Source organism: Pseudoliparis swirei, chromosome 23, assembly GCF_029220125.1.
Source record: "Pseudoliparis swirei isolate HS2019 ecotype Mariana Trench chromosome 23, NWPU_hadal_v1, whole genome shotgun sequence".
NCBI lineage: Eukaryota > Metazoa > Chordata > Actinopteri > Perciformes > Liparidae > Pseudoliparis > Pseudoliparis swirei.
The window spans coordinates 18,499,043-18,517,345 of NC_079410.1; the positions used below are offsets into that span (position 1 = coordinate 18,499,043).

Consider the following 18,303-nt stretch of genomic DNA (forward strand, 5'->3'; position numbering starts at 1 on the left):
CAACCATTGCACTGCATCTCCCTCTATAATGCAGACGTATATATATATATGTTATTCACTTGTTCATTTCACACATAACCTCCCGGTCCATTCGACCCTGTCTCCTCTCCTCTTGCCTTTGTATACTCTGGTGCCTTCATTAGGCGATACCCTAATTTGTTTTCCCACTGGAGATGAAAACGGGAACAAAGGAGCTGAGCTAAACTCCATGAACCCTGATTGGAAAAAAATAACATTAAAAAAAAAAAAAATGCATTATCACTATAATCATGGATGTTATGGCAGAAATAGGTAAGCAGAAAAAAGAAGAAAAAAAAAAGCAGTGGAAAAGCAAAAAGCCTCAGAGGGAGGGAGGGGGGGTGGAGGGATGTGATGGAGAGAGATGAGGGAGGGAGGGAGGGGGGGTGCAGGAATATGAGTGTGTATGCATTTTCAAGGCGGTCTTTCTGTTGCAAGAAGAAGAAGAAGGAGAAGAAGAAGAAGAAGAAGAAGAAAAAACAGGAGTCTAACAGGAAAACGGAGAGGTCGAGCTCCCGATGGAGGCATGCGAATGCAAATTCAGTGGCGGAAAACTGACGTCTGAGGTCTCCACGCGTTAGTGGTCCGCTCGGGAGATGCCAATGTGTTTAATTTCAGCTCGAGATCGGCGGAATCACCTCGGCGGCGTGTGAAAGAGAGAGAGAGAGCGAGAGAAGCAAGGGAACAGGAGGGGAGGGGGCGGGGGTGTATGGACCTCACTGGCTACGGGACCTACAGGCACCCCGATTGTGCTCCGCTCTCATCATTTTTGGAGGTGAGGACAAAAGAAAACAGGGGAAATCGGAAGAAAGGCCCGGGATCCGAGTGTCGTGACGGGCGCCCCCCCCACCCACCCCCTACCCCGACCGACCAACCCACCCGCCGCCCCCCCTCCCTCCCTCTCCCCGACTTCGCCGCCGCTGGTCGGGGTTGTCTGGACTCGGAAGGGTGAGGGGAAAAAGCGGCGGAGCGGTTCGCCCGGAGTCTGGGGTTTCCTGCCGCAAGCAAGCGGGCTGGTCACAGAAGCAGCCGCTGACTCTCCGAGGGGCCTCGCGGCGCTCCGTTCTCAGGTATGCGCTCACACTGCGTTAGCTAGCCCGCCTCGGACCGACTTGCCCTTTTCTCTCCCTCTCTCTCTCCCCTATCTCTCTCTCTCTGGCACACGCTAGCTGTTTTTTGCTCAGGGAAAATGTCAGACTGCGTGATGCGGTACCCCCCCACACACACACACACACCAGGTCTCGAGCCAGTGGACGTTATTTATGCTAGCTAGCCCTTTTGCTCCCAGCCCAACTGGGTTCGGTGTGTGGGGGGGAGGAGGAGGGGGGAGTCTGGGTGAGGTAGGGGGGGTAACATCTGCACCTAATCACTTCTCTTGTAGCTAAGCGCTGCCTGGCTGCTGTTAGCCTGCTACAGCCGCCGTGTTGTGCACGTTCTCCAATGCTCGTGAGAATTGTAGCAAAACGCAACCAAAAATAAAGCGTGTCTCGCTGTGACGCTCACGCCGCGGTTACGTAGCGCAGCCGCCTCCTGCGCGTCTGCGGCTGCCTCGCGTAATTAATGTGCAGTATGTGAGCTTTTTTAAATTTTCCAAATTTGTGTTTTTAAGCTAACGCTAACCTCTCCGAGGGGGGAGAAGGAGGCAGCAGCAGCTCGCGGCTAATTGCAATGCGTATTGCTACCGGCTAGCGTAGCTGCGAAGGCAGCGAAGGCACGAGAGCCCCGTGTTGTGTTCACGACCGTCGGAGACGACGAACGCGGCGTGGAGACGGCATTGCGTCTGCTCTTCACAGGCAGACGGCGATGCCATTGATCGGCTGACAGGCTGCATTGAGCCCGGGTCTTCGTCTTCTTCTTCTTCTTCTTTTATCGCTGCGCTGGTCTATTGTGATCGCTGCTGCTGCTGCCTGGTCGTGCCCCAGTGAGCTGCTGTGATTAATTAGTAATCAAGGTAAGGTCTGGTGAGCGAGGGTGGTGTCCTTTTAACATATTTATTCTTCCAGTTTTGACACTGCATCAAACCACCAGCGTTGCACCTTTTTGTTGTGACACCTGAGCAGAGAGCTGTGTGCAATATGTTTGACTTTACATGACTGGTGTGTTGAGTATTTTTCTTTTTTTCCCATGTCCATCACCTCTGTGCTCAAAGCGATGCATTACCTGGGTGAAGATGGGGTGAACACCTTTGATGAGATTGACAGACAACTACCACCAGTTAGGTAGACTAATAGTTGCAATCGTAAAACAGCGAGGGCTTGGTAATCGTCCTTCTCGGTGTAAGTCGACACTTAACAAAAGTCGCCCCAAAGTTGCGTTGGGGCCCATTAACCGTTTTACAGTGCACAATAGAGGCGTGTGTGTGTCACACGCTGCAATTATGGGTGCAGACCTTTTTTAAAGATATCGTCATGCCTTTTTTAAATTGTTGCCCTTAATCATTAATGCCTGTAAAATACTCTTATCGTTCTTTAGCCTCATTTTAGAGAGACTGCCTGTGTCTTGGCCACACGGGCTTGTTTGTTTACATGTGAAGTTGTGTTTGTGACCTTGCCTTTTTTTACTTTGTGGCCTTAAGTGTATGTCACAGGAAACTAGTTTTTCTCTCCACCAACCTACTTTGCAATCAGTCCGAGGAGACAGCTCAGGCATGTATTGTTAAAGGTTGTACTCCCAGTGCATATACAAACAGGAGTGTTGATGGGAGGCCAGCAACCCCTTTTAAAATGTTTAGGGGACATTGTGCAATAAGGAAGCAATGCTCACAAAGTTTACGGTTTGGTGAATATATTTGTGATGCACCTGGGTGATTTTAGTCTTAAAGATAAATCCACTTATTGGAAAGGCCGTTGTAATCTGCAATTTATGATACTCGAGCAACACTGACTTTTTCCAGTACAAAACTAATTAAATTGATTTAGCGTTGATAACTGTCGTAATTTACCACTGAATTGTTCAAACGAGATTGTTGAATAGAATACTCAAACGTAATATGAAACCAAAGAAGCTTTTTATTGCTATTGAATGACCACAGTATTTTCTTCTTTATATCTATTTGAATACAGACCTGTAGCACTAGGTACAGTTAATAAATGATGTATTTTCATGTTTATGTGCTAACTATTTTGAATCATCTTTTGTGTTTGCAGAGTTGCAAAGACTTCTGGTCAGCAGCTCCTGGAAAATGAACGTATGCATGGAAATACTGAAGAGAAAACCGAAAGAAAGGTGCTTGAATTGACTGATTTTGAGCTGGAATAAATGGATTACCCTCCTTTTGGAAAACTGTTGCCATGGAAGTAGGTAGAGTTAAATGATGGTTGACACAATGAAACAAAGGTAAGACGGCTACAGGCTGAGGATACAGGAGAGCGCCAAGCAGAATCTGAGCACAGTCAAGGAAAGAACGATTCCTAAATAGGGACCAAAGACATCTACAGTCCGAATGAATGCATGCCGTAGCAAAACGAAAAACAAACGTATCTGAAAGGGAATGACCAAGAAAAAGAACATCCCAAAAAGTATTACACTCTGCATCCAAGAGCTGATGAGAATATCAATGGAGTGTTTGCCTCTGGGAGTATTGTGTGACGGTCTGTATTCAGACTTCTTGATTCGAGTTACTGCCGCGTTGCTCTCACACAGGTGTGAGTCAGGTCCTGGCAAACATATTGACGGACTCAAGGACTCAAGGACTGTTGTGACGGAACACATTCTCGATGGTTTTATTTAGATTTTTGTTTGTCTGTTTGTTTATTTGCACAAGATGCTTTTGGACCACAATTTAATCCCAACATAGCTCTGTTTGCGTGAGCTGTTATTATAGTGGAGAGTGTACATGTAAAGACATTTAAGATCATCAGAGAGCATCTCACATGGTGATATCATTGCCTGCTCTGCCAAACTGCTTCAGCTTCATGGGAATGACTGCACAGTTTTAATATTGTATTTTACTGCAGTAGAAAACTGCTTCACGACGTATTTCTTTTCTTTTTTTTGTTGAAAGTTCAATTTTTTTAAAGACCCAGTTGTAAAGTGTACCTTTTAAAAAAGAAAGAAAGTGTAGAATAACTATCCAGTCACAGTGAAGAAGTAAGACTTACCATTTAGCCTTTTCATATATTGATAAAAACCATTGTCTGTTCAACCTCACTACCCACTTTCTGCGACAGAAAAGTAATTATAACATCTGCCATAGATATTCCTCAGCTTGAACTATTTGTTTTTGCAAAGCATTTCCTTGTTTTACTGCCAAGCCAGAGATTCTTTTCTTTGTCATTTATGATTACTGCCGTAAGCCTTCCAGTTTCTGATCAGAAGCATTCCCTGGTATAGACACTGACGGTTATCTTCATTTTTAATCCAAACGTGGAAAGGAACAATGCAGAATTTTTCTAACAGTCCGGCTCCCCCTTCGCTTCCCCCGGGGTTCAGTGGGAGGGGTGGAGGGGGAACTCCGTATCCCCCTCAGCCAGCAGACCCCCAGATTTCCCCAAGGATGACAGATGATTACGTGGGAATGCAACAGCAGAGCCTGCACAGAGGCCATCACCACCCAAGTCAAGCCAGCCACATGCTTGCTTACAGTGTGAGGAACAGAGGTGCTGTGGAGGCATCGCCAACACAGGGTAACATTCACAGCGCCAACACTAACAACCCCTACAGGAAGGACGCCATGGATTATTATTTTTCAATGGCCGGAAAGGACAGACACAGAAGGGGGGGCATGGCCTATGGGGCAGGGTTTGGGTACCCTAATATTGATGGACATATACCTCACCAGTATCGGCATGCTGGGTCTGGCTCGGCACCAGCATCTGGCCTGATGTCACCATATCCAGTAGACTATGGCTCAAGCGCTGGTTCGGGTGGAGGTGCTGGTGCTGGAGCGTTCTCTCCTCATCAGTACAATATGAGTCAGAATGCTGCAATGCAGTCAGTGCCCGGTTCTCAGATGCAGCACCGCCAGCTCGGACAAACCTTCCCAGCTGTCCACCATGGACAACAGCATAGGAGCTATCCACACTCTGGGCACAGAATGACCCCTCAGTACCCACACTACTCGCCACAGGGTGGAGCGTCCACGGGGTCATCGGGAATGTACAGCCCTCCTCCACAGAGATATCTCGATGGGGCTGCTAGCGCGGGGTTCGACCCCAAAGTCAACAGTTCTCCCAGTGTTAACTCGAGTTCAAACTCCAGTTCAGTTGCTGCTAACAATGTGGGGCCAATGGAGAATGTTCAGCAGAGTTACCATGCTTCAAATTATCCTGGCTACTCCCCACAGACCCTTTCGCTTCACAAGCAAGCCACACTACAGCACCGAAACTCGCAGCACAATTTAGGGGTAGGTTACGACAACTCTCTCAAGATGCAGCACCAGGGCCCGTCTCCAGGCTCTGTATATGCTAAACATCATCAAGCCTCCAATCCCGGTATACCTCAAGCAGCATCTCAAGAAATAGCCAAATCCCCATTGCACCCCAATGCTCAACAAACCCAAATTAACCAAAACTTTAGCCCGATATCCAACCCCTCACCAGCGGCCTCTGCAGTGCATTCCCCCAGTTGTAGCTCCTCTCCTTCCCCTTTGATGGGCGTCTCAGAGGTACATGCAAACCCCTCAGGTCATGGTCCTAAGCATCCTTCGTCAAACCCCCGTAGCAGCCATGGTCAAGGTAGATTACTGCAGACCATGCCACAATTAAGTCCCACACCCAACTCAAATAGCAGCATCAGTAGTTGTGGTAGCAGTGGCAGTCATAAAGCTCACAGCGCGAGTGCAGTTGGAGGAAGCAGTCTTCCTCCGATAGGCCGAAACAAATTGGGTTTAGGCACAGGGGTCGGATCTCGAGAGGAAAGCTCCTCTATTTATTCATCCTCTCCACTTGACAAACTGCAGGATGCTGGCCTGAATAGTCTTAATGCCTTGAGCTCGCAAGTAGCCAATTTACCAAACACAGTTCAGCACATGCTCCTCACCGACTCAGTGCTTTCACAGAAGAAGGGGCCGATGCAACGGGCAACGCATGGCGTGCTTCCGTCACAACCAAGAAGTCGAAATGCAAGTGCAGCCTCGAGCACGAGCACAGTTAAAGACGGGAGTGCACCAGGGATTGGTGATGGTGCCAGCTTAGATGTTGGTGCTGATGAAGACTCCTCACTAATGTCAGTTGGAGGCTCATCGGGGACCAAGGTGGAGCGAGAGGAGCCGTTTTCTGAAGGGGAATATGGGAGAATGAGGCAGATGAGTGGTGCGAGCAGTGGATCTCAACCAACTGGCTGTCGCCCTCCCTCCCAGAGTCAAACACAGACTGGGCAAGCGTCAGCTGTTAAAGCCATCGCCTCCCATTCCCCACAACCAAATGTGTCCAAAAAAAAAGCAAAAGAAGCACGCGTTCCCGCTTCGTCATCATCTCCATCCTTTGGATGTCAGTCATCAGAGACTGGCCCAGCTTCCCATTCAACACCTCTGGTTTCCTCCTCCCCATTATGCACCTCCTCCAGCATTCCTCCACCTCAGCCAAATTGTGGTTCACAGCCTGGTCACGCATACAGAGGTGGCCATAGGAGGACAACGGAAATAAAAAGTGAGGTCATCAAAACCGAAAGTGAAGGCCCAGTTGATAAAACGGAGAAAGGCCGTAGCCAAATGCAGCGAGTTGGAGAAGTCAATTCTCAAAATTGTCAGGACAAAGAAAACAGGTTGCACACTGCATCCAGATTACACAATAACGAGAGGGGAGAGAAGCACTCGTCTGAGGAGCAACAGAGTGCCAGTAGTGTCGGTGTGATTGTTTCAGCTCGGTCTGAGGGAAGTCACGCTGAAAAAAGCAAGCATCCCCAAGGCAACTGCATAGAAGAGAAACACTCTTTCTTAAGAGAGTCGAGTGGCCATAATGGGGAGGAAGGTGTAGACCTGAGTGTATATTCCTCCCTTCACCAGAAATCAAATTTTGGACGGCCTCAAAATCCTCCCCAGTCTGGACCGCATAAATATGGATACCCAGAATCAACATATGGCTCAGATTTGACAATGAAGAGCAGAGGGAGGTCTGGCCCGGTGGGTGTAATGGAATCAAATTCCAGATACTTGGGGTATCAACAATCACAAGCTGGTTATGGCCCCGTGCATCCAAAAGATGCTGGTTCTGTCGCAGAGGCTTTGGTAAAGAGAGGGCAAGGAACAGGAGTGAAGGGTCACGAGGATAATTTGCAGCAATTCCCAAGCCTTTTACAAGAGGTTCTTCAAGGTTACAATTTAGATCGGCGCTATGGCAGACCAGAGCAGGCCTTTCCTGCCCATCTCCAAGTTCAACAACAGTTTCAAACCAGACACCCGTACGGCATAACCGAGGCGTCGGCTCATTCTGGGCAAATGGGTATGACTGGAAAACCTCTGCATCCAAACCAGAGGCTTGGAAGTGAGCCTAGCATTCCCACAAATGCTCAGTCCTCCGTAAAGTCTGAAGTGTCTATTACTAAGATAATGCAAAATGCTGTGAAATGTGACATGGGCGTGTCCCAGAGCCATTTAACACAGGCGGCAGAGCCTCAGCGACCCCCAACCAAACACATCAACCTAGCTGACTATTCTCTACCACAGAGAAAAGCCTTATCGAGTGTGTCCACGCCTCCCTCTGCTGTGCAGGAGCTCCTTTTGCAAGAGCCAGAGCCGCTAACGGGCAACGTTGGTCAAACGGAGTCTCAAAAAGCATCGGGCTCCATATTAGCCCCATCAGAGCGGCGCTCTGTCATCTGTGATGTGTCGCCAAACCGACACAGCACACCAGAGAGGGAAAGTGACCGAGAGAGAGAGCGGGAGAAAAGTCAGAGTGGCGCCTCTGTGATTCAACAGCCATTTTCCTCTCCAGCAGCAGCCAATGATCTGAGAAAAAAGGATATTGGACTGAAACAAGTGGTGAAAATGGAAACGGCATTGAAAGAGGCCGGCTTAGACGCTGCACATTTACAGACTGCTCATCACGGCATTGGTTGCACTAATGATGCCGATATGGAGTATCATTCCAAGTCTGTTCATCCATCTGTTGTGATGAACACTGACCCCTACAGGCGAGGCAATGTTGATATTACGCCCTTGCCATCTCATCCTTTGAGCACAAACCCTTTATCTTCACCTTCAAGGCATCAGTCCTATCTTCATGGTGTTGATCTATCAACAGGCAGTGGCGGCAGTTTCCCCGGATATCGATTTGGAGATACAAGAGAAGGGAATATGATACCACGCAGTAACCCCCATTTCCCCTCCCACCATCCGTACCACAATCTATCCCCCCAGCAGTCCACAAACAAGCTTCAAATGTATCCTCACCCTCGTGGCCCCCCTCATCACTCACATGACATGACGGACTGGGTAAAAGCAATGAACAGGCCATCCAAAGAGATGATGATGCTTCCTCGTTCTTCTCCGGGAAGACACAAGGTTGGCCAAGCGGAACCGAGGCAGAGGATGATGTCACAAATCGACATGCCCGGTGAACTGCACGCAGCCAAAACTTCACTCCATCATCAAAGTGCTTTCTTTGATTTGAAAATGTGGGAGTCGACACACTCTGGAAGAGAAGGCGCTAGAATGATCGAGGGAGACTCCTTCTACAGAACACAGCCGCCTCCTCCTTCTGCTCCTCTAGCTTCACACGTCCCCATCCCGCCACAAATGGCTCATGCTGCTCAACCTGAGGTCCCCAGAGGAGCCACAGAGGAAGCCAAACACCCCTGTCCACCCCCTCCACCCAGCTCAGCTAAGCCTTCTGCTGACATGAACTCCACGCAGCGTCAGACTAAAGCCGGGGGTTCTGGAGACACAAATCCGCTAATATTGCGCCGGAGAGTTCGCTCTTTTATCTCTCCAATTCCCGCCAAAAGGCAACTCCAGGATGCGTCCCAGCAGAGAGCTGCTACAAATTCACATCACTCCCCTGGGGCTCAGTCTGAGTCGAGCCATCACAATGAAGACGACTCCTCCAGTTCAGATATCCCATGTCCCAGGCTCTCTTCCCCTCTGCCCGGAGAGAATACCTATTCACAACCTCTATCTCCATCAAGTGGTAATACCAGGGCTATGCCTCCCAGGAAAAGCCGAGGTTTAAAGCTGGAGGCAATAGTGCAGAAAATCACACCAAATATCAAAAAGCCAGCAGGCCATGTTGATGATGAGTCGAATCATTATCTGGGCTTCTCTCACTCTGAAATGCCATCGTTTAGTGATTCACAGGACCAAGACTTGGCACATTTCCCCAGGGTTGCAGGAGTAGACGATAGTTACATGGATGAGAGTAATTCACTAAACGACATTATTTCCTTTCGAGGCGTTGATGAAACCGGGTCTTTGCCCCCATCAGCCTACCCATGTGATCCGCATCAGACGTCGCAAACCCTAAAACAAGACTTTGACTTTGGATTAGGCTCCACTGTTGCATCGGGCGACAAGGAGGACTTTGCTCTGCTTGGACCTTTACCCCCTCCTCCACCTCTTCCTCGCCCAGTCCAGGGTTCCCCACCTCCATCTTCATCCGCCCTGTCAGACATTCAGCATTTCACCAACACTTACCAGCAGCTCGAGACAAGACAAGGAGAGCAGTCTGCGGCTGACCTCCTTCGACAGAAACTTCAAGAATCCGGCATGGGGTTTGATGACTATCCCGGCAGTGACTACTATGGAGCCACCTCACCCCACCCTAATCAGGCTCAAGGACACATGCTGAACAGGCAGCATCAGATGTCCTCTGGTAGATCCAGCCTGTCGCCACAAGACAGTTCCGTGCCTAAAGGCTATTTCCCATCTGGCAAGAAGAAGGGGAGGCCCGTAGGGAGTGTGAATAAACAAAAAAGGGCTCAGAACCAAGCCCAGACACAGGGACAGGACCAGCCCCAAGGACAGGGTGAGGGCTCAAGTCGGAGTGCCACGCCCGAGCCAACTACAGCTGATGCTCCAACCTCACCGTTGGTGCCGACTGCGAGCAGCACACCGCCCCCTGCAGCATTCCACATAACCGACGATGAAGACGCTCCCCCACTGACTCCACCCGTTCTAACCCAGATGGTGAAAGTGGATGTCGAGTGTGAGGAAATGCCGCCCGAGATCGAAGTCAAACCTGTTCGAAGGAGACGCAGGGGTGGAAAAGATGAGGACGGGTCAACGCCGGCAAGAGGACGACAGAGGAGGAGAAGGAGAGCTGGACCGACGGCGCCACCAGCGGCCAAAGTTGACCCCGATACACCTCTGGGGGGTGGAGGGAGCCCTGGCACGAATAAAGTATTTGTGGACCCAAATAGAAAGGGCCCGTTTATTCCGCACATACACGTGGAGAACAAAGTACCAGAGATCGGGGCAGTGTGCAGCATTGTAAACGCTGAGGAGGAGAAGATGAAAGGAGAGCGTAGTGCAGTTGGAGGGAAAGTCGGCGTCAGTGGGATTGATTCTCCCCTGACCTCGGCGCTTTCCTCTCAGTTATCTCGGAGAGACAGAGACTCAGAGAAAAGAGAGACAGACGAGGGGGAGACTACTCTCCAGACAGGAAAAGCTCTTCCTTTATCCGGCTACATCGTTTCTGGCCCCGTGATGACGGAGACCAATCACTCTGGCCGCCTGCTCTGCTGCCTGTGTCAGAAATGGGGAAATTACAAACATCTTGGAGATCTCTACGGCCCTTTCTATCCAGCGGAATACGCTGCCAAGCTGTCCAAGAACCAGCCCCCGGTCCGACTCGGTCAAGCGACCGCAGGCCCAAATAAAACGGGACAAAACACTCACATGAGCTTGAATGTTTTTAGCGCCAACCAACACGCACAAACCCAAGATGCTCCGTTCGCCAAGGCCCCGGCCGAGAGCGACTTTGCCATCGGCCTCGAGTCAAACCCCGTACCGCTCCCTGCTCGAGTCAGATCGGCCCCGACGGCCGGTGACGAGGAAATGATGATGCACATGACGGGCAAGTTCAGCAACACCACCTCCTCTTCCTCCTCTTCCTCCTCGTCTTCGTCGTTCTCCTCCTACTCCAGTAAAACGACGTCTCTGACCTGGGACATGAATCTGGACATCCGGCCTATCCCGAAGCTCAAGAGGGAGCCGTACCTTGACGTAGACAAGCAACCGCCGCAAATCCAGCAACCGCAGCAGCCAACAGACGAAGCGCTACAGCGACCTCAACACAGAAAGCTGACCTCACACCCCCGCTTTAAGAGGAGGCACAAATCTAGTGAGGATTCCCCGAGAATGGTGCCATCCAACAGTAAGGCGTCCCTGCCCTTCCAGCCCCCTCCGCCCGCCTTGGACTCCCTGGGGCCCTTGGCGCAACTCGCCCAGCTGCCTCAGATGCCCATGGACCCGGAGGAGCTGTGGGTCCACGAGGGGTGCATCGTGTGGACCAGCGGGGTGTACCTCGTCAACGGGAGACTGTATGGCCTGCAGGAGGCACGAGATGGCGCCAGAGAAACGGTAAGCGTCCCCTCCGTCTATTCCGCCTGTTTTTCTGCCGTGTCGCTTTTTTCTGATGTTGACTGTTCTGGTGTTCTGCTCAGTCCTGCTCATACTGTGAGATGATTGGCTCAACCCTGGGCTGCTACAGCAAAGGCTGCACACTCCGCTACCACTACCTGTGCGCTCTTGAAGCCGGTGAGTGGATGCATTAAAACACAGGAGTTAACGTTAAATCCAGTTAAACAATAATAGATGTTTGTGCTTGTTTTTAAACGCCACTATTGTTCTTAATGTCCAGGCTGTGTGCGGTGGTGCCTCTGTTTTACTAAAAGTCCTTGTCCCTCTGCCAGATTGCTCTCTGAACGAAGATAACTTCTCACTGCGGTGTCCGAAGCACAAGGTAAAGAAGGAGAGGTTGGTCTTCGTTTTGTGTGATTCACTCTCATCTTCCTTTGCCATTCTAGATCCTCACCACCCACTCACACATCTATTCATCTCACCCTGACCCCTCCTCCTCCTCCTCCCTCCTTCACTCAGTTTACCCAGAGCATCCGGCCAGCCAAGTCAGTGTACCTGGAGCAGTCCGAGAGAGGCTGAGAGGAACGCCGAAGAGGAGACACGGGAGTCTGGGAGCTGTAAGTTCACACTGAGTTGTGTATTTGTGTGTTTGTCTACAACATGTTTCATCGTGGGAATTTGGGATGTCGACAATTAACCACCAAGAATAATTCGGACCGGTTACCTATCTGGGTCCAAGTTATGAGACACATGAGTCCATTCATTAACTAAAATCAATACCACAACAACTAAATACAATACTTTCAGGTCTAACTTAAACTATTTAAATTGTATGTAGGGCAGCAAAAGGAAGCAGATCAGACAGGACTTCCTGCCCAGGGTGTGCGTGTGTATGTATGTGTGTGTGTGTGTGTCCAGTTGTGTTGCTCTCAGGGTGAACTATATAGCAGACAAGAAAGCTGACATGATGATTGAAACCCTTTTAAATTCTGACGGGACGTGTCGTCGGCTCTTCTGATCGGCCTCCACGTTGACCGCTGGTCCAGATGTTTACTACAAACAAGAGATGGATCCGAGTAAAACGACAACCTGATCAAAGAGACAACAGGACACACAATGAAAGGGAAGATATTTACAACGCAAAACATTCATCTGTAAATAAAGTGCTGCGCCAAAGCTCACTGAGTCACTGAAGCGCCAGTCCACAAGGAAAGGCCTTCTTATTCCTTCTTCTTTCCAAAAATGTAATGAGAAGCTCGTGTGAACTCGTGTGCGTCCGTGACGAGCTCTTCACTCGACCTGATCTGGGTCCTCACGAAAACAGAGGGATATTTCATTATGCAACGCCTGTTTTTGCTCTATATTTAGTCTCTTTCTCTCTTACTTTCTCTTTGCTTCACCGCATTTATGGAGCATATCAAAAAATTAATTAACAACATGCTGGCACATGTCTACTTTAGTTTTATTATGTTTTTTATGCACGGTGCAGTTAGATTGCTGCTGGACCTGGTAGTGAACATCTAGTTTTTGAAAGGCTAAATGCCAAATAATATGGATTAAAGATGAATAAGTAGTCTGATGAAAATCTTTAGTGAGTTTTTTTGGAAATGATTACGTCTTTTTTTCAATATGGACGGAGATGATTACAGTGTGTGTGTGTGTGTGTGTGTGTGTGTGTGTGTGTGTGTGTGTGTGTGTGTGTGTGTGTGTGTGTGTGTGTGTGTGTGTGTGTGTGTGTGTGTGTGTGTGTGTGTGTGTGTGTGTGTGTGTGTGTGTGTGTGTGTGTGTGTGTGTGTGTGTAAGCTGGAGGACTATATATTATATGCAATGTTCCTGAAAGCTATAAATGATTACATTTAGTTTTTAAATATATAACTTCTTGAATAATTCCATAATAAATGATGATAATTTAGGCATCAACGTTACGATTGAAGCTTCATACTATTCGGTGAAGTCCTAGTAATTAGTAACCCACGCAGCCCAAATAACTCCAGCAGGAAAGACGTCTGCTCCGTCAGAAGAATGCAAATGAGCCCAAATGGCGATTCTTTGCTTTTAAAACCAAAATAAGAAGGAGAGCCGCAGATGTGTCCGCTCCCATCGAACAGAGTACACACCCTCAATCAACCATCAGCCATCAGGACAGGAAATATAGAAGTTACTACGAGGTGACTGATTCATTAACCTCAGCATGCCCTGGTGCAAAATAGACTTACTTCAGATGCATTGTGGCCACTTTAGTGTGTGTGTGTGTGTGTGTGTTTTGTAACATAAATAATAATCCATTAATCTATATCGTGCTATTTAATTTACTCAAAGAAACTTTACATGTTACATTCATACACCGTAGTCATAGCTACAGGGAGCATCTCAGGGTTAAGTGTCTTGCTCAAGGACACATCGACTAGGGCGGGGATTGAACCGCCAACCCCCTGGTTGAAAGACGGATACATGTATTCATATCCAGTGCGTCTCATAATTTTGTCTGAAAGCGACATTGTCAGTCGAGGAATGTCTTCATAGTCCAGCCATGAAATCTTATAGACTGGGAAACGCAGCTTCCCTAAATGTGTGTTGACCACAAATTTTCATCTGGGAACTCGTCTGGAGACCGGCGTCTCATTACTGGAGCTCCAGAGAACGGTCAGCGACGTGTTGCCTCGGGGCCGTTCATACCTCCTCTATTCAGACTATTCACACAGCGATACCTCCTCTCCTCCCTGTTGGCCGGTCCTCCTCCTTCGCTCATTACCGCCCCCTCACTTCCAATCAGCCCGTCCTCATGGAAACTGAAGACGCATATATCTCCCCTTTTCGGTCTCTCCTTGTGAGATTACAGCAAATGGCGACGCCCCCCCCCCCCCCCCCTTACTCCATCACCTTATGTGCAAAGGCATTTATTTTTGATTCGTTTTTAACGGAAATAAAAAGGAAAAAATGAAGAGGAGTTTAAGTTTTATGCCTCAACTCACACGACCGTTCAAAAGTTTGGAGTCACCCAGACACGCAATTTCTTGTCTTCCATGAAAACTCACACTTTTATTTATCAAATGAATTTTTAAATGAATATAAAATATATTCGAGACATTGACAAGGTTAGAAATAATGATTTTTATTTGAAATATACATTTTGTTCTTCAAAGTTGTGGTTCAAAGGAAGGCCAATTTAACAGCTTCTCTCACCAGCATAACTGTTTTCAGCTGTGCTCACATAAAAAGGGTTTTCAAGGGTTTTCTACCCCTCCGTTAGTCTTCTAAGGCGATAACACAATGTACCATCAGAACAATTCAATTCAGTTTATTTGTATAGCCCAATTTCACAAATTACAAATTTGTCTCGGAGTGCTTTACAATCTGTACACATAGACATCCCTGCCCCAAAACCTCACATCGGACCAGGAAAAACTCCCAAATAACCCTTCAGGGGGAAAAAAAGGGAAGAAACCTGGAGGAGAGCAATAGAGGAGGATCCCTCTCCTAGGATGGACAGATGCAATAGATGTAATGTGTACAGAAGGACAGATTTAGAGTTAAAATACATTCAATGAATATGACAGAGTGTATGAATAGTTCATAGTAGGCATATTCCACGATGGAGACCTCCACGATCCATCAGGCAGATGGCGGTGGGGAGGAGGAGGGCGGAGTCTCAACAGGACAGTGGCGTAGTCATGAGCAGGAATTCCACGACCCAGACGATCCATCAGGCAGATAGATCTATGCCGTCTCATAGGGTCCGATGACCCCATGAGACGTAAAGTCAAAAGGACTTCCGGGAGAAAGCAGAGTTAGTAACGTGTGATTGAGAGATGAAAATTCATCCTTAAGGAGAGAAAAAGAGGAGATAGGTACTCAGTGCATCCTAAACGTCCCCGCAGCTATAAGCCTATAGCAGCATATCAAGGGCTGGACCAGGGCAAACCTGATTCAGCCCTAACTATAAGCTCTGTCAAAGAGGAAGGTCTTAAGTCTACTCTTAAACGAGGTGACTGTGTCTGCCTCCCGGACTGAAATTGGAATCTGGTTCCATAAAAGAGGTGCTTGATAACCAAAGGCTCTGGCTCCCATTCTACTTTTTAAGACTCTAGGAACTACAAGTAGTCCCGCATTTAGTGAGCGTAGCTCTCTAGTGGGCAATATGGTACTACAAGCTCCTTAAGATATGATGGAGCATCACCAATCAAGGCTTTGTAGGTTAAGAGAAGAATTTTAAAAGTGATTCTTGATTTTACTGGGAGCCAGTGCAGAGCAGCTAGTGCAGGAGTGATGTGATCTCTTTCTTAGTTTTAGTGAGAACACGAGCTGCAGCATTCTGGACCAACTGAGGGTATCTAAGAGACTTATTAGAGCAGCCTGATAGTAAGGAGTTGCAGTAATCCAGTCTCAAGTAACGAACGTGAACCAATTTTTCTGCATCTTTTGAGACAAGATGTGCCTGATTTTTGAAATATTACGTAGATGAAAGAATGCAGTCCTTGAGATTTGCTTTACGTGGGAGTTAAAGGACAAGTCCCGATCAAAGATAACGCCAAGATTCTTTACAGTGGTGTTGGATGCCAGGGCAATGCCGTCTACAGAATCCACATCACCAGATAATTGATCTCTGAGGTGCTCAGGGCCGATTAAAATTACTTCGGTTTTGTCTGAGTTTAACATCAAGAAGTTGCAGGTCATCCATGTTTTTATGTCTTTAAGACATGCTTGAATTTTACAGAGTTGGTTGCTCTCCTCTGGTTTTATCGATAAATATAGTTGAGTGTCATCTGCATAACAATGAAAGTTTATGGAGTGTTTCCTGATAATATTGCCCAAAGGAAGCATGTATAAGGACACTGGAGATGGGCCTCTATACACCTGTGTAGAGACTTCATTAAAAACCAGAGAATAGTCATTTACCACATTAACTATGTAGAGAGTGTATTTATGATTAATTTAATGTTATCTTCATTGAAAAAAACAATGCTTTACTTTGAAAAAATAAGAAGAAAAACTTAGAAATCTTCTTATTTTTGTGACCCCAAACTTTTAAACGGTAGTGTATACATAATGTTACGTCTGTCAGTGCTTCAGGTGCTCTGTAAAAAGCTCTAATAATAATAATAATAATAATAATAATGCCTGCTTATCGGTCTTCAAGACACTTTTAAAAAGAGGAAATATCCGCTAAAAAAAAGGTGCCGGCTGAACGCAGCTGACTCTTCGTCATCCTGACCTTGTGTGCTCGTCTTCCCCCTCCAGGTTCTGTAGGTCAATAGACAACCGAGTGGGATCGTTTGAGAAGCAGCCGCCGTGTGGGAGGACCGGTTTCTGCGACGCACGACAACAACAAAAGGGGGACGTACAATTTCTCAACGGGAATCCGCGGTCCCTCCATACGTAAGACAATGGAGAAAAGAAATCCCTCTTTTTTTTCCCCCTTATTTTTTTCTAAGAGAATTGTTTCTGTTCACTTGAGAAAAAAGAAAACATGAAACTGCGACAGAGCGGAACGGAGCTCCGAGCGAGAAGACGACAAATGAAAAATGAGACGTCAAAAACTTGATGGAGGAACTAAAGGAACTTTTTTGTTGTTGAAGAGAACAAAAGAAACAAACTTCCTCTCTAGGCTTTACTTTGATTCTCCTCAGACACCCTCAACGTGTACAACTTGTTTATCATCGTCTGTATCATTTCTTTTTGTTTTTTAAGAGGCGTTTTGGGAGCGAGCCCAGAAAGAGAAATGGAGAGAATAATCCATATCCTCTCGAGTAGTATTCTATCTTTACGATATTAGGACGACCACACTTATTATTTTAGTCCTCCATTATTATTTTGTATCCTTGTCAGTATTTACTTATGAAAATGAAATGGATGTATCTCACTTCTTTTTATATATATTCTGTCAACACGTGAATCTGATTTTAATTTTTCATTCCTGGAGAGGGAGGAGCCAGAGTGACGTCAGGGTCGAGTTTGCCACAAAGACATTATTGCCTTGGAGAACGGACATCTGTTGCCTTTCAATACTCGTGTGTGTGTGTGTGTGTGTGAGAGAGAGAGAGAGAGAGAGAGCGCAAGCGAGCGAGAGAAACTGAAAACAATGCCGATATCTGGGTCTTTGATTCCATTTTTGGTCCTTTTTGAAAAGTGTTCTTATTTTTCATCACCGGGGGTTTTTACGGTACAGATAGTATTCATGAAAAAAAAAAAATCCCATGGACACGATCTTATTTTTTAAATGTCCGTTATGTGCAAAGAGAAGGACGGAGGAGGGGGGGGGGGTTAACACTACGGACTATTGCCCGGCCGCCATCTTTGTCTGTGCGGACCGGAGCCAGCAGGACGCGGCGCTGTGGAACTCGCACGCGGGGATGAAGAGGAGGAGGAGGAGGAGCGGCGTCGCACCGCCGGACGAGAGGGAAAACAAACTTTATTTGGGAACTGGAAGCGTCGGGAGGCGTCGTCGCGTGATTGGCCGACGGGGAGTAAACCTTACCAAGTACTCGTGGACGGTTTGATCGGGAGATGCAAAAATCCATTGAGGAGAAGCGTTGCCATGGAGAGTACCGTTACATGGTGTCGTCTTATCATTTTGTATCGTTATTCTTGTAAAAAACAAAAGAAGAAAAGTCCAGCTGAGGAGACGGTGACACCATCAGAACCGCGCTGTGTTAGACTGTCCATATGTATATGAATTATCAATACACTAAAACATGCTTCAATAAGGCCCTCCGCTTATTTCTCAAACTTATTTTTGTTTATTTTGTTTCTTCCTTTTTCTTTCCCTCCGTTTCCTGGTTGTCGGCCCCCCGCTGCTCCAGTTATTTCCCTCACATGAGGCTGAGGAAGAG

At 47.5% G+C, this 18,303-nt stretch overlaps 1 protein-coding gene across 4 annotated transcripts; it reads left to right on the forward strand.

Annotated features, from left to right (window-relative positions):
• The first annotated feature begins 890 nt into the window (after positions 1-890).
• Positions 891-18,180, forward strand: tcf20 (transcription factor 20). 4 transcript variants are annotated; one of them, XM_056406564.1, is made up of 6 exons: positions 891-1,088; positions 3,165-11,473; positions 11,557-11,650; positions 11,806-11,869; positions 11,993-12,090; positions 16,712-18,180. In XM_056406564.1, exons 2-6 carry the CDS (start codon positions 4,397-4,399, stop codon positions 16,726-16,728), a joined length of 7,350 nt encoding a protein of 2,449 aa, XP_056262539.1. In that variant the 5' UTR covers positions 891-1,088; positions 3,165-4,396; the 3' UTR covers positions 16,729-18,180. The 4 variants fall into 4 exon arrangements, with proteins under 4 accessions (XP_056262539.1, XP_056262537.1, XP_056262541.1 ...); XM_056406562.1 differs by having other exon boundaries at positions 11,806-11,855; positions 11,920-12,090; XM_056406566.1 differs by having other exon boundaries at positions 11,806-11,855.
• The last annotated feature ends 123 nt before the right edge of the window (positions 18,181-18,303 follow it).